This window comes from Filobasidium floriforme, assembly GCF_021052385.1.
Source record: "Filobasidium floriforme strain CBS 6241 chromosome Unknown HD553scaffold_1, whole genome shotgun sequence".
Classification (NCBI taxonomy): Eukaryota; Fungi; Basidiomycota; class Tremellomycetes; order Filobasidiales; family Filobasidiaceae; genus Filobasidium; species Filobasidium floriforme.
Window position 1 is genome coordinate 1,146,529 of NW_025763622.1, and position 13,951 is coordinate 1,160,479.

General features: G+C 54.3%; 3 protein-coding genes across 3 annotated transcripts; 1 reads left to right on the plus strand and 2 right to left on the minus strand.

Annotated features, from left to right (window-relative positions):
- Window positions 1-3,736: 3,736 nt before the first annotated feature.
- HD553DRAFT_266429 (uncharacterized protein) lies at window positions 3,737-6,746 on the plus strand (the record flags this gene model as incomplete). Its single annotated transcript, XM_046177483.1, has 9 exons — window positions 3,737-4,258; window positions 4,335-4,458; window positions 4,538-5,169; window positions 5,249-5,587; window positions 5,660-5,902; window positions 5,968-6,410; window positions 6,480-6,492; window positions 6,553-6,618; window positions 6,681-6,746. 9 exons carry the CDS (start codon window positions 3,737-3,739, stop codon window positions 6,744-6,746), a joined length of 2,448 nt encoding a protein of 815 aa, XP_046040253.1.
- A 227-nt stretch (window positions 6,747-6,973) lies between these two features.
- On the minus strand, window positions 6,974-9,455 carry HD553DRAFT_290913 (histidine phosphatase superfamily). The gene is made up of 6 exons (XM_046178358.1): window positions 9,189-9,455; window positions 9,073-9,114; window positions 8,691-9,010; window positions 7,914-8,600; window positions 7,606-7,847; window positions 6,974-7,531 (listed from the first exon to the last, which is right to left on the minus strand). The coding sequence occupies exons 1-6, from the start codon at window positions 9,358-9,360 to the stop codon at window positions 7,102-7,104; spliced, it is 1,893 nt and encodes a 630-aa protein (XP_046040254.1). The 5' UTR covers window positions 9,361-9,455; the 3' UTR covers window positions 6,974-7,101.
- A 2,177-nt stretch (window positions 9,456-11,632) lies between these two features.
- On the minus strand, window positions 11,633-13,947 carry HD553DRAFT_302893 (NUDIX hydrolase domain-like protein). Its single transcript, XM_046178806.1, has 10 exons — window positions 13,281-13,947; window positions 13,104-13,194; window positions 12,934-13,007; window positions 12,783-12,846; window positions 12,693-12,714; window positions 12,515-12,621; window positions 12,388-12,443; window positions 12,315-12,321; window positions 12,153-12,240; window positions 11,633-12,088 (listed from the first exon to the last, which is right to left on the minus strand). Exons 1-10 carry the CDS (start codon window positions 13,720-13,722, stop codon window positions 11,888-11,890), a joined length of 1,152 nt encoding a protein of 383 aa, XP_046040255.1. The 5' UTR covers window positions 13,723-13,947; the 3' UTR covers window positions 11,633-11,887.
- Between the last annotated feature and the right edge of the window lie 4 nt (window positions 13,948-13,951).

Sequence of the window (13,951 nt, forward strand, 5' to 3'; positions counted from 1 at the left end):
ACCCGATGACGCACCTCTTACAGGCGGAGGGGGCGGTACCCACACATCATCGTTCACCCCACTGTCCTGCTCTCGATCGACGTCTGGCGGTGGGGGCTGCATTGCATGTCTGTCTAGCCGATGACCATGTCCAGGTCCGTGCCTCAGGACCGTACTTGACCTCTTGACCATATCCTTGAGCGCGTCCGATCTGCTCACGTACCCTGCTTGTCCTTCTCCCGAGCGTCCAGGGGTGTACGAACGACCTACCGCGAGCGAAGCCGAGCGACTCAGCCCGCTCTTGTAAGGTTGATCGGGAGTGTTGTTCCGATCGGGCAAGGCGGGTGGTGCGCCGGGTGTACGGGGAGGAAGAGCCGGTGCAGGAGATGATGCGGGTATAGGTATAGGGGTAACTGTCGAGGTGGGACCCCCAGAAGTTTGTCTGGGAGGCAAGACGGGTGGAACGCTCAACGACCCGGATAGACCGCTCTCGTCTCGACTCGTCTCGGTAGATGATGTCGAGGCCGAGGTCGAAGACGCTTTGGGAGGCCCTGGAGGCGGAAGGCTATTCCTCCCGTTTCTTCTAGTTTCAAGGTGCGAAGCAAGCGGCTCGGGCGACCGACTGTATAACACTCCCATACCTCCAGATGCCTCCCTCTCGCTATTATCGTCACTCGTTCTGTCCGCTTCAGGACCTTTCCTCCTCATCGGAGGAGGAGGTGGAGGTACAGACAACCCGCCGCTTCTCCCAGTCTTGCCCGTGCCGATGTCTATACCCATATTGATCTTTTCGTTCGCTTTGGAATCTGAAATCAAACCCGAATTCAATCTGTCTTCACGAACTGAAGCGCCTATAGTCGTGTCCTCTTCAAGCACTTGTGCAGGCGTCGGGGAGGATATGGGCATAGTCACTTTCGGTCGGGAATGCAGTGGCGGAGGTGGAGGCGGCGGGGACTTTGCTCGTACACTTGTTCGAGGTGGTTCCAGCGACGATCCAGAGTCCTCTCCGATTTTGACCTCTCGGTTCCCGAATAGTCCTTCTGCTGGGCGGCTTTGCATCAAAACAGGTTCGACAGGTCGCGTTTCTACGTTGATAGAGATAGACGAGTTCGCTCGGGAAGGGGCCAGGCTCGGTCGCGGTGTCACCGTAGTCGAGTTTGATTGCGAATTTGACGTCGACATGGAGGCGGGAGTGGTTGTCGGTCGGTCGAACATGTTTCTCAGAGAGGAGACGTTCTTGACAACCTCTACCCCTGTTTCTGCCTCTGGTCCTGTCCCGGCTGCCAAGATCGAATTTGATGTTCCTGCGTTGGATACCGGTGCTTCCATCCCTTCCGCACGCTCATCTTTTACAGGCATATCGTTGAAAGCGGATTTGAGAGGAAATGATGGTCGATCGCTTTCCCGCTCCGGTTCTGTGTCGGTGGAGCGCCGTCGATCACGAGTAATTGAGCTGGATACCGCTGACGTTGCTGTGGTATTGTCAACATCGGTTGTTGCTCTCATGGAAGATCGTGGCACGGATGAGGGGGGTGGGATCGATGTCGAGGTCGCCGAGCTAGAAGCAGCCAGACCGGGATCAGGACTCGATGCGGGTGCAGATCCTGCTGCAGGGACGCCAGTAGCAGCAGTCGAATTGATGGTAGTTGGATTACTGAGAAGCTGAGTAGCTGATCCGAGAGCCCGGGGAACGGGCGGGGCGGGTTTCTTCTTGACTATCGTCTGAGCAGATGTAGTTGTGCTTGCACCTAGACCTCCGTCTGAACTCGCACCTGTAGCCGTTGTCGTAGCTAGAGCTGCAAACGTGCTCGAACCGTCCGTAATTCCTCTGCGTGCAACGCTTGCTTCTGGAGAAGGAGGTTGTTGGGTTGTCCTAGGTGGATTCCAGGTCGAAGCCATCCTCGGCTCAGGAGTTCGAGGTCGAGATACCGAAGGTGACGGTTTGGCAGGCGCCGCCTTGCCATCGAGTATCGCCGATTTTAAACTCCCTCTCGTATCATCCTGCTGTTTCGTCTGTGCCACCTTGACTGGTCGGGCGGATCCGGGAGCTAGCGACGACGATGCCTCGAAACGAGACCTCAGGGAGGAGATGGACCCTATCGACTTGACGTCGACCCGTTCGTTCCCGTCGTCCGGGTCATCCGTACCGAGCCTCTCCCGTGAGGCCGCCATATCTCTCGGGAATGTGTGTCGCAGCAATGGTATTTCGAGTACAAGTATGTCGACAAGCGGATGTCCGAGACTGTTGCAGAGTTGTATACCCTTGGGAGACGAACACACAGTCGTTGAAGGGGGGTGACGTCTTATTCCACAGCCTCAAAATATGCTTCCGATCCGGATGTATAAGCGCACGCGAAATGACGTTATCATGCCGTAGCACTCGCCTGCCTGGTTGGGTCGCGGCAATCTCGCCCGGGGCTTGAAACAGCTCTCGGACCAAGGTGTCGCCAGCCTGGCTAGAGTCGCCTTCATCAAGCAAGAAGAACACCTTGTCGATGCAAGCTTCGAGATTCGCGTACCAGATCAGTATGACCGGCACTGGCTTCTCAAACTAGAAGCCGTCGCCGCAGACCCGGCGTAAGATAGCTGCCTGTGGGCGCGACCTACGCCGAGTCGACGCAGCCGGCGTTCATTGGAGACGAGGCATTTCCACTCAGAAGCGCGCATATCGAGTAGGCGCGCCTGAGGTCTCACTTGGGATCGAAGTGGCTGATTGAGCGAGTTGGATGATGAAGGATGGTGGTCTGGTTCATTTATTATAATAACGACAAACAACCTAACTCTACACAAAGACTCATACTTATATAATAGCGACTCCGCGAGCACCGCTTATACGGTCCCTCATCCCAAGGCACAACGACCCTTGTCACGTCACTTGCAACGAGCAAAGCTACACCCCACAACCATGTCCTCCGAGCCCATGGCAGTCGAGGCTCCTTCCCTCACCTCGGCCCCGGCCGATCAGGCTCACGTTCCCCACCAGCCCGTGGAGAGCAGCAGCAATTCGGGAGGGAATGCGAATGGCAGGAAACGTCCGGCTAGTCCGACTGGGAAGGAGGGTGCTGTGAGTAGCATCGACGGGCCGTCGAGGAACGAGACGAGCTGGAATCATGGAGCGTTTTGGAGAGCTGATTCGACCTTTGGACTATTTCCCTTTGACGCGTCCATACCCTCCTCTTTCTTGTGTCGTAACCTATACCTATACGGACCTCGCAGGCTAAACGTCCCAAACCCAGTACATCCGCCCCGGTTCAGAGTAGCAAACGAAGAAACTTGGTCGTCAGCAGTGACGAGGATGAGGATGACGACGGCGCTGCTGGAAAGAACGGGAATGCAAACGGGAGCCGAGATGTGCACATGAAGGACGCTGAAGAGAAGGTGAGCTTCCTCATCGTTGCTGATCAGGAAAGTTTAGCCTGAACGCATTACTCAATCCAAACTATCATCCCCCATGCTGCCATAGTCATCGAGCCCAATCGCCCAAGCTCCTCGACCTATCAACCCCGACGCGTCAGGCCATGTTCATATCGACAAACCCTCATCCGCACGTGGCAAGGCGCAAGACCCTCATCCGCATGGGATCCCACCTGCTATCGATCAGGAAGGGGTGTCTTCCTCGGACGACGATGAGGTGCCGCTCAGCAAGAAAGGGAAACCTACCTCGAAATCGTCGAAACCGGCTTCGACATCGAAACCCAGTAGTTCCAAGGCCAAGCCGCCGTCATCAAACAGTCGTCGCAGGCCTCCTCCTGGTGCGATGGCAGGAGGGGCCAGCTCGAGCGAGGACGAGAGGCCGTTGAGCAAGACGGTCGCCGGTCAGGGTCGAGCGAACGGCGAGTCGTCGAAAAAGCCAGCATCGAAGCAAACGAAGAACGGAGATGCCAAGGCGAATGGCAAGGAGAAGAAGGGGAAATCGGCAGCGCCAGCGCCGGGATCGTCGGATCTGAGCGAGGAGGAGGAGAAATCGGCAGCGTCGTCCTCGTCGGAAGACGAGAAACCTCTAGCAAAAGTCGTCCCGAAGAAGAAACAACCCGCGGCTTCGGGCTCAAAATCCAAGGCCGCCGTTGTAAAGAAGGCTGGGAAGAAGGGAGCCAAGAGCGAGAGCGAGGGTGAGGAAGAGGACGTGAAGCCGAAGGTTGGAAAGAACGGCAAGGCCACAACGACGGCGAAACGGGGAAAGAAGGCGAAAGATGAGGACGAGGAGGATGTGAAACCGGATGTCAAGGCAAAGGGCAAGGGACGGGCTAAGAAGGAGGAAGAGGGTGACGAGGACGAGTTGGTGAGTGCGACGAGCGAGCCAGGACTGACCTTTGACTCGGGAACGCTAGTGGCTGAGGCGTCTCTTCCGGGAGTAGTTCAAATGGTGGGAAGCCGAGAACAACGACGGGTCTGTCAAGTGGACGACATTGGAGCACAACGGGGTCATGTTCCCGCCTGCCTATGTGAGGTTACCAAGTAACATCAAGATGAAGTATGACGGTGAGCTTCTAGCCCGGGTCGTGGTGAAAGTGACCGTCGTGTGTCTGATAGGGTTTCGGTTTCCCTTCGCTGCGATCAGGCACACCATTGACGCTCGATCCAGAGCCGGAAGAAGTGGCTGGTTTCTTTGCCGCCTTGCTCGAAACGGAACATGCCGCCGACAAGACCTTCCAAGCCAACTTTTTCCGCGACTGGTTGAAACTCCTCAAAGATCACCCGCCCGCTGAGGGGATCAAGGTCAAGGATTTCAACAAGTGCGATTTCAGGCCAATGTTCGAGTACTTTGAGCTGCAAAAGGAAAAGAAGAAGCAAATGACCGCGGCAGAGAAGAAACAGGCGAAAGCCGAGCGGGAGGAGATAGAGAAGCCTTACTTGATTGCAACTATCGACGGACGCAAGGAAAAGGTCGGGAATTTCCGGGTCGAACCCCCCGGTCTGTTCAGGGGTCGAGGAGAGCACCCGAAAAAAGGAACATTTAAGTATCGATTGAACCCCGAGGATATCGTTATCAACATCGCCGAGTCGGCTCCTGTGCCCGTACCCAACATCCCGGGATCGTGGAAAGAGGTCGTCCACGACAATACCGTGACCTGGTTGGCGCACTGGAAGGAAAACGTCAATGGGAATTCGAAATACGTCTTCCTGTCGGCGGGAAGTACATGGAAGGGTCAGAGCGATAGGCAAAAGTTTGAAAAGGCCAAGAAGCTCCAGGTCAGTCGGCGTCTACATCGCATCGCGATACTGCTGTTCCTTTAATTGAACCGCTGGTGTTTACCATCATATAATCTAGCAATACGTCGATGTCATCCGAAAAGACTATACGGCCGAGTTGAAGAGCAAGATCATGGCCGACCGACAACGAGCGACGGCCATGTACCTGATCGACCGTCTGGCGCTCCGAGCGGGAAACGAGAAGGGAGAGGAGGAAGCCGATACCGTCGGTTGTTGTTCCCTGCGACTAGAACACGTCACCTTGATTCCGCCCTGCACCATCGAGCTGCGATTCTTGGGTAAAGATAGTATTATGTACGAGCAGGAAGTCGAGGTCGACCCGCAGGTCTTCAAGAATATCAAGATCTTCAAGGCCGACCCCAAGACGCCCGAGGATGACTTGTTCGACCGCTTGACCGTGAGTTAGCGTGTCGAGGCATGGACACGGTAGCTGTGACCTTATTCACGAGATATCTGCCTTGGCTTGTAGACGTCCGGGCTGAACAAACACTTGGGCAGCTACATGGAGGGCTTGACGGCCAAGGTCTTCCGTACCTACAACGCCTCGTACACCTTCCAGGACCAGCTCAATCAGTTGACGCCCGCCAAGGGGACCGTCGCTGAAAAAATTGCTGCTTACAACAAGGCGAACAAGGAGGTTGCCATTCTGTGTAACCATCAAAAGACAGTTAGCAGGACCCATGGCGATTCTATGGCCAAGTTGGGTGACAAGGTGAGCCCTGGGGAAGCAGACGGTTCCGCGTACGCCTGGCTCATCGCTGCCGATCGACTCGCTAGCTTCTCGCCATCAAATATCAACGAATGCGGCTGCGGTACACGCTCTTCAACGTGGATCCCAAGATGAAAAAGAAGCACCCTGAGCTGGTCGATCTCGAATCAGATCTCGAGGACGACTTTTTCCAGCGTCACGAAACGAGCCTGCTCGAGACCAACATCGACAAGGCCAAGAAGAAGTTCGAAAAGGAAAACGCCAAATTACAGGAAGAAGGACAGAAGCCTCAAAAGGAAAGTGTCCTGAACGAGCGAATTGACAAGATCAAGGAGGAAAATGCCGAGATGATCAAGGAAAGAAAGGCAAAGAAGGTAGAAGCGCCAGCTCGAGGGGCCGATGCCGACAAGATCCTCGCCAACATCAAGAAGCTTGATGATCGTATCGAGACGTCAAAGGTGTCGATCGAAGACCGAGAGAGCAACAAGACTGTCGCTCTGAGTACTTCGAAGTGAGTCGAAGGCGAACGTTCGGTGCTTACCGAGTCAGCGCTGACAGTCCGCTTACCTCTTGCCTTTAGGATCAACTATATCGTACGTGACATCCTCTCTCGCTCACTTGCCTCTCGAAACTGACGATTCTGTCATTCACAGGACCCCCGTTTGACTGTCGCTTGGGCCAAGAAGTATGAGGTACCGCTCGAGAAGCTATTCTCCAAGGTAAGCTGCATCGCAATCGCCGGCTGATCGGGCTCATCGCTAACAGGAATCATCTCTCACAGACTCTTATCCAGAAGTTCCCTTGGGCTATCGCCGAGATCGAGTCGGACCCCGACTGGAAGTTCTGATTCACCTGTTGCCCCTCGATGTATTCCGCATTGCAATGAATGGTCTCGGCGTCGCGCGCAGTGCGCTTGACCCGTACCCCCCTGTAGTCTTTACCAGATTGTAGCTTATTATGTCAGCAAGCCCACTCGTGGCACCAAGATGCAACGCACCATGCATACCGTCCCGTCCCATTAGGTCGGCGAAGACAATCACGGTTATCCTTGCGACGCTTGACAGGGCTTTGTTTTGCTTAACACGATCAAATGGCACTGCTCATCTTTTTTAACGACCCTTTGGTCTGGGTATACGGGTACACTAAGAGACTATCGAAAACCTGCTCGACTTCCAACTCCCTCGACAAGTTCGGTCCACGCTCTACTCATCGTCCTTTTCCTTGTCACAGTTGCCTTCCCAGTCAGAGTACTGCTCCAGCCTGTCGTCGATCCACTCCTTCCACTCCTCCCAAGCACAGCTCTGAGCGGGACCCGACTCGCATCCGTGCATGTTGGCCTGTTGTCCGTTGACCATGGCACGGACGAACGAGGGCTCCTCGTCCTCGTCGTCTCCGGTACGCATCGAGATAGGAACACCCTCGGAGCCGGGGGCACAGGAGAATCGCTCGAGAGCGATGTGGCTAAGGTACGAGACCATCTCGCTGGTCCGCCATTGGCGGGGTTCGGGGCGGTGATCCGTAGGGGGAGGCAAGAACGCCGAGGGTCCGAGAGCCTCGTCGGTAGAGTTGTACAGGTTAAGGACGGTAGACGAGAAAGCGGGAGACTCCCGGTGAGTAAAGAAGGCGTGCAGCCTAAAAGATATGTGGAGCGAGGACGAGTTCAGTTTACGTGTATCGTCCACCGGAGTTTCGCAGCGTCGACTTACAATTGCGAGTGGGTTCCGTTAGGAGGCTGAGTAGGCTCGGGCAGACCATCACCAGGCTTCTTCTCCTTCTTGCCCTTCTTGTTCTTCTTCTTCTTCATGGCGCTCGACATGTGATCGGCAGAGTGCCCCTTTCGGTCGTCTTCGACCTCGCCGGCCATCAAGTGTCGCGCAGTCTTGATCCAGGGAGCACCGAGGATGGAAGATAGCTCGTTACCGTATCCCATCATGTAGTGGAATCGAACCTGGAAGGCGGGTGTATCTAGGTCAGCCTACACGATGATGCCGATGGCGGGCGTCTCGAGACTCACGTCAAAGTAATACTCGGCGTCCCTGAATTCCTCTTCAGTAAACACACCACACCAACCAGACCAACCCTGGTCGATCGACTCGTAAGCGCAGAGCATGAACATGCTCAACACGTCCTCGTCGCTGATCCTCTCGACGACCTTGGGTACGACACCCTGCAATCGGTCCTTGATCCTGGGCGCAAAGACGTGCAACCACTCGGCAGCCTTTTCCAACGAGGGCTTCTTGTCAAACGCCTCGCAAGCCTTGTGCGGGGTCAAGGATCGTTTCCAACCTTTGCCGAGCTTGTTGGGGACCTTGACGAGCTGGACGTGGTAACCGTCACCTTCGCCCTCTTTACCGGTTTGGTTGCGAGGGAAAGCGCCTTTGATCCACGAGGTGGCGGTCTCGATATCCCGCTCGCTCGAGGCCGTCCAGATCTTGTAAGGCGGGGAGGGCTTCTTGTGCTTGGGATCCTTGGAGGGTCGCTTCTTCTTGTGGCCATCATCATCGTGGTGGTGCTTGTGCTTTCGGTGATGCTTGTCCTTCTTGTGGTGACCGTGGTGGTGCTTGGGCTCGAAAAGCTCGTCGAATTCGGAGGTTTCGAGCATGTCGATCAACTCGATGGGCTTCTTTCCCTTGTGGGGCTTGCCAGTGTGAGGCGCCGGGAACAAGTGAGAGTAGGACGATCGGACGGCTTGTCCAAAGGCCTGCGAGACGAACAGCAGTGACAGCAACGCACGGGTGATCAGTAACCACAAATATGATTAGCTCGACCAGAGCCCGCGTAAATGACTCACGAAAGCGTCCTCCTTGCCTCGGTCGCTGAGCTTTTCGTCAATCTCCTCCTCGATCGGAGTCTTCCACTGGGACAGGAACCACCATTTCCTCTCTCCGACATCCCCATCAAACGTGCCCTCTCGCTTCCACCTCTTGATCTCGTCCGTCATGTTCCACTCGGCCGGAGGCTGGGGGAAGACGTCGGTCTCCCATTCGGCCACCTTGTCGATGAACGGTTGCATGAACTCTTCGCGATCGTCATCGTTCGACATGATGGCCGAGTGACGGATGAGGATGGAGGTGGTCGTCACGTTGCAGGTCGGGTTGGGCAACGGGGTGACTATCGGTGGGGGAACGATGTGAGTTCGTGAATTTGTTTTCAGCTTGATCGGGATCACTCACTCTCTTTCGATGGCACATAGTAAGGAGACAAGGCCGACAGGTCTGCTCATCATCCCAAAGGTACATCTTGATCAGCGAGAATAATGAGCCGCAGATTACGCCTGTTTGAGTCTCACGGTGCAACGGGTTGAACATGCCAGTGTCAGGTTTCTGAGGGATAGGATGCGAAGGCGGTTCTTGGTCCCCCGCACCGCCTTTGACGCCAAAGACGGTCTGACCGTCAAAGGTCGGGGCAGCCCATGTCGACCCGAGCAGGGCGATCGCGGCGATCGACGTCGATTGTCTCATCGTGGTTGTCGTCGTATCAACAGACAGGCAATCAACTATCGAGTTGAAAGATAATAGTGTCGATGTTGAAGTGTTACGGTTGTGCGAAGTGATCGATCGTCTCTCTCTCTCTCTCCTTATATTCATCATCCTCGCCGGATCGAGAGCGAGAACCGACGTCATTTTGTCGATTGGGTGCGGATGCAAACCGATCACAAGTGCTTCGGAGGCACCAAACTTTACATGGCGGAGGGGACTCTGGGGTAATTGGTAATCTCCCGTTTGGCGTCGTCATGCGTTTCAGAATGGTAGTGTAAAACGCCAGTCGCGATGACAGAGACCGCCTCAGCATGCGGCCTGATGTATCAACAACTAGGGAACTAAGACACCGCAAGCGTCAGGTCTTCATCTTTGGACACCCGATGAGAATACTCGATATGGGGATGCTCAATACGGTGATGCAAACGAGGAGGGTCTCTCCTCAAGAAGAGGATACAAAGACAGTTTGGGGTGGGGGCATCGAGATGAGGAGGAGCGCGACAGCAAATGACCTTGTCATCGTGAGTGCATTTCTGAGATCATCACCATAATTCGGTATGAGTGCTGAGACTTATCGACAAATCAAGTTGAACGCTGTCCGACATTGGAGACTCAACGACAAATCAGGTTGAAACCTGTCCGTTATCGCTGTCATTCTTGCTGGCATTGTTTTTGTCGATCTCACTCCAGCTTCAGGTTGGAATCTAACTCTTATGACGTGGTGGAATGCAAGACAGAATGAGAATATCAATGATCAATGATCGAGCGGCCAGCGCTCAACCATCCCCTGAGGCGTATCTCGTACAACGCACTTCTTCAGACTCCCTCCTGCCTGATGAGTCGTTCAGAAGATCACGCCCGAGGTGTTCAGGCCGATTGAAATGGAAGACATACGATCCTGCTGCAACGGCTCTGGACCACCTCTCCCTTTGACAAACCGGTTTTTGGAATGCCCTGCAAGCTTTGGTCACCAGGGTTGACGACATGAGGGCCAAAGCCCAGTATTTAGGAGACGATCTATTTGATCATCACGGTCGACTAGACGGCCTGAACAATCAGTGTAAGCTCGATCAGATCCGGGGACGGCAAACGCGTAGCTCACACAGCGCCAACAAGCCATCACTATCGCATCCTGAGGGCCATGCCTGTGAGGCGCGCCATCCATCCGAAAGTTTGCGTAGGATCCACTCGCCTTGATGCTTGTACCGAGTCTTACGTTCTGTGCTTAGCGTATCGAGACCCCGTCGCGGAACGTGATGAAGCGATGTTATACGATTATGGCTCTGATAAAGATTTCGAAGCCTCTGAATGCGGCGAATATCGTTCAAGATTTAACTTCGCTCTTTGCTTGTCCCGAACTCTTGGCTTGCACCTTGAACTGCAATCACGGCAACAGAGCATCACGCCACAAACTCTTGGTAGTCCTCCTCGTCAATTCCCACTTTCTTTCCTCCCGTTCCAGCTGTGCTTCAACTTTCTTACGCCCTCGATATGTCTTTTAAGTCTGTTCATGCTCGATTGCGAGCTCGACCTACTTCCTGGGTCCCGGGGTGAACTTGGCCGTAGTTGACGCTTCGCCGCCTGAGCGAAGGTTGGTAAGGGTCTTTGGCGCTTCCGGATTCATGGGGTTCCGCTGCTCCTCTTCCCAGTCACACAGCGCTACAGGAAAATGGAAAAAAAGGTTGCAAATTTTGCTGTGCGAGGTGTGAGAAGAGTGAAGTCACAACGACTGCGGGTCGGAGGGCCGATGCCAGGTCTGCATCGCCGGAGATTCAAGGTTGACCATGCAGTTTGCGGTGGAGGGCGCATATCGCCTGGAAAAACTTGAAGTGAGTGAGAGACAGATCCGAATGGATGTATAGCTTCTCGCCTCACTTATGAGGCGCCGGCTTTGTAGGCAGGACACAAGGAGCTATGTCGAGGATCAGGGCACTATTCATGATAGTCAGAGCGTATGGAAAGTAACCGTCAGGCCAGGCCGATGTTTGATCGTAGACTATGCTTCCCCTTTCAGCCCGCTACGCAGATCAACATGCTTGGATATTGTGAGGCGAGTCCGCCATTCACGAGGTTTTCGACTTCATAGCGGACCCAATTCAATCCTCGTTCGTGCTACGAAACTCGTGGCTCGCATGCATGGAGGAAACTCCAGGGTTGCCATGATTCTTCAACGATCTACGCATCACTTTTACTCGCCAACAAATCCTCCATAAGACAGGCTCACACATTCACAGGGACTCGATGAACAGAGGGCTCAAGAGGAGACATCAAATGAGCTGTTGTAACGAACAGTTGTCAAGAAGATGAAGAGGTTTGAGCAGGCTCGCCGCTTCGCTTGATCCCAAGCCTGTCCTTCAGCCTGCTCCCGAGCCTTTGCTTAGGGTTAGGTGATCTCGTGCGATGTGAAATCCCAAAGGTACAGTGGTCCCAAATACGAAGACATGTGCAATAGCGAGGACAACACGGACAATCCCATACCGACCCCTTTACGAGAATGTAGCATATCCCTTCAACGTCGCCGTACGGGAAACGGCACAATCTTGCCCAAATCTTTGTGGCAGCTCCAACCGATCTCGAAAAAGTCGGGCTCGTTCTCGACCGTGATCATGCCGTGCCGAATGAGAAAGTCAACGATGATCAGACCGCAGTTTGGTTTGAAAGCTGTCGGATCGTTCTGCAAGGTGTCTATCACCTCACGGACAGGCAGGAGCTGCAAAGGGCACAGTATCCGGCGTGAGGGACTAGTATCTGGGTGCGTTCGAATCTGTACATACCTGGAAAGAGTCGACCTCGTCGTCAAATGGTTTGAGCGACTGGTATTCCGGAGACTCTCGTGCAGGCATCTTCAGATCGTACACATATCTGTAAAGGCAGGAAAAGGAAATTCGTTAAGGCTTCCGCTTCGAGGTTGCTTCTCCTGAACCTGTTTTCCTCACTCGTATTCTGTGCGAACGGTGAACGCATTGATCAGCATATGATCCAGGTGTAGAACCCCTAACGTTGGCTCACCTGGTTGAAACCAGCCCTCTTCCGTCACGTGAAAGTACGACACGAAGCCTGCAGGTCTATTTTTGAGGCGAGGCGGAGACGGGCTAAGCCTAAGACGACATCGAGCGATCTCTGATGTGCCACTTACCTGACAAGCTTCCTAGTCAGACTCTCTGGTAAAGAGGCTTCCTCTTCGCACTCCTTGATCATCGATTCGAAGGGGACCATCCCAGCAGGGATTCCACCTGCCACGGACTATCGAACGTATCGACAATCTTCAGTCTTTTTACGAGGCGTAAACTAGGGTGGTACCGTGTCACACTCACGTTGTCGAGCTTGCTAGGCCATCTACGTTGACTCAAATACGCCTTCAGCTCAGGCTTGAGCGAACCTTGCCCAGATCGAGATATACTCACGTAGCCTTGGTAGCGCTCCTCTTCGGTACCCATATCTTCATCTCTTCACCCTCACCCTCGTAAGCTATATTCCTCACGAACAAAACCCAAATGTATCAGCTCCTTTCGTCTCGCTTAACGACAGGGAAGTTGGGGTTTCGTATGTACGCACCGGTCATGTGCACTCCGAACGTCGCTAGTCCGAATACTGCACATGCAGCTCGTTCAAAGTCGAACGCACGATTCCTATGGGCAAAGAAGGAAGTCACGATACGAGCCAAATACGTGAGCTTGTTTGGAGAGGAAGAACAGTAGTTTTTGAAGGAAATTATCAGCGCGTACGTGGCTCCTGAAGAAGATACGCCGGATCCGCCAGACGCAAAGTAGCTGGATTTTGGGCTGGCAAAGATCTCGTAATGTTCGTCTCTCCAGCCTGTATTGCAGCAGTATATATATAATGTCTGAGTCGAAGACGTCTTTTCGCTGTGCATGTGAACAAGCAGTGGTTTCCGGACTGACCGTCGAGACACTCGCTATACATCCCCTTGTCCTTCATGTACCTCGCCAACCGGTTCATCTCCCTCGTCAATCCTTCATACCCCTGATCCAACAACCGCTGGGAGACGAAAGCGAATTCAGGTCCGTCCTGATGACAGTTCCCCACCGTCCCCTCTTTCGCCAGCTCCCGGCAAATCCCAAACTCGATCATCGGCTCTCCCAAGTCTCCTTCGGGCCAGTGGTATTCGAGAAAGGCCCTCACGGCGGGTCTTAGCCACCCGATCGGGGTCAGGCCGGCTTGCATGTCGGCTCGTGCGAGGTGAAGAGGAATGGACCACGGTCGGAGCGAGGTGGGGCCGGTCTGGTCAGAGGGCGATTGCAGTACATTCGAGACTAGGTCGGTCGTCGGGACTTGGAGGTTGTCGGCCCTTCGAACGGCCTGGAGGAAAGGCGAAGCTGACATTGTCTCGTAGGTCTACCGTCTGATCTGTTGACAGGATTGGGTTCGACTCTGGGCGAGTCGATTGGAGTCCTGAATTTCGGTTGTGGTAACTAGATCTGAAGTCAGGAAATGCTTGAGCCTGTCAGGCCTGTCGGACATGACCGCGCTCTAGGGGGGATTCATTTATGCGTTTCGAAGGATGATCATGCCGTTTATGCGCGTGTTATGCGTTATGATCGACCAGTCTTAA

What these genes read in the sequence shown, in the direction of transcription:
- HD553DRAFT_302893 (XM_046178806.1), bottom strand. Translation starts at nt 13,722, where the DNA reads ATGTCAGCTTCGCCTTTCCTCCAGGCCGTTCGAAGGGCCGACAACCTC. An exon ending in GTATAGCGAGTGTCTCGACG is followed by an intron (nt 13,195 to 13,280) that starts GTCAGTCCGGAA and finishes GCTGCAATACAG; the next exon opens with GCTGGAGAGACGAACATTAC. An exon ending in GTATCTTCTTCAGGAGCCAC is followed by an intron (nt 13,008 to 13,103) that starts GTACGCGCTGAT and finishes CTTTGCCCATAG; the next exon opens with GAATCGTGCGTTCGACTTTG.
- HD553DRAFT_290913 (XM_046178358.1), bottom strand. Translation starts at nt 9,360, where the DNA reads ATGAGACAATCGACGTCGATCGCCGCGATCGCCCTGCTCGGGTCGACA. An exon ending in CATGTTCAACCCGTTGCACC is followed by an intron (nt 9,115 to 9,188) that starts GTGAGACTCAAA and finishes GATGATGAGCAG; the next exon opens with ACCTGTCGGCCTTGTCTCCT. An exon ending in ACGCCGAGTATTACTTTGAC is followed by an intron (nt 7,848 to 7,913) that starts GTGAGTCTCGAG and finishes CCCGCCTTCCAG; the next exon opens with GTTCGATTCCACTACATGAT.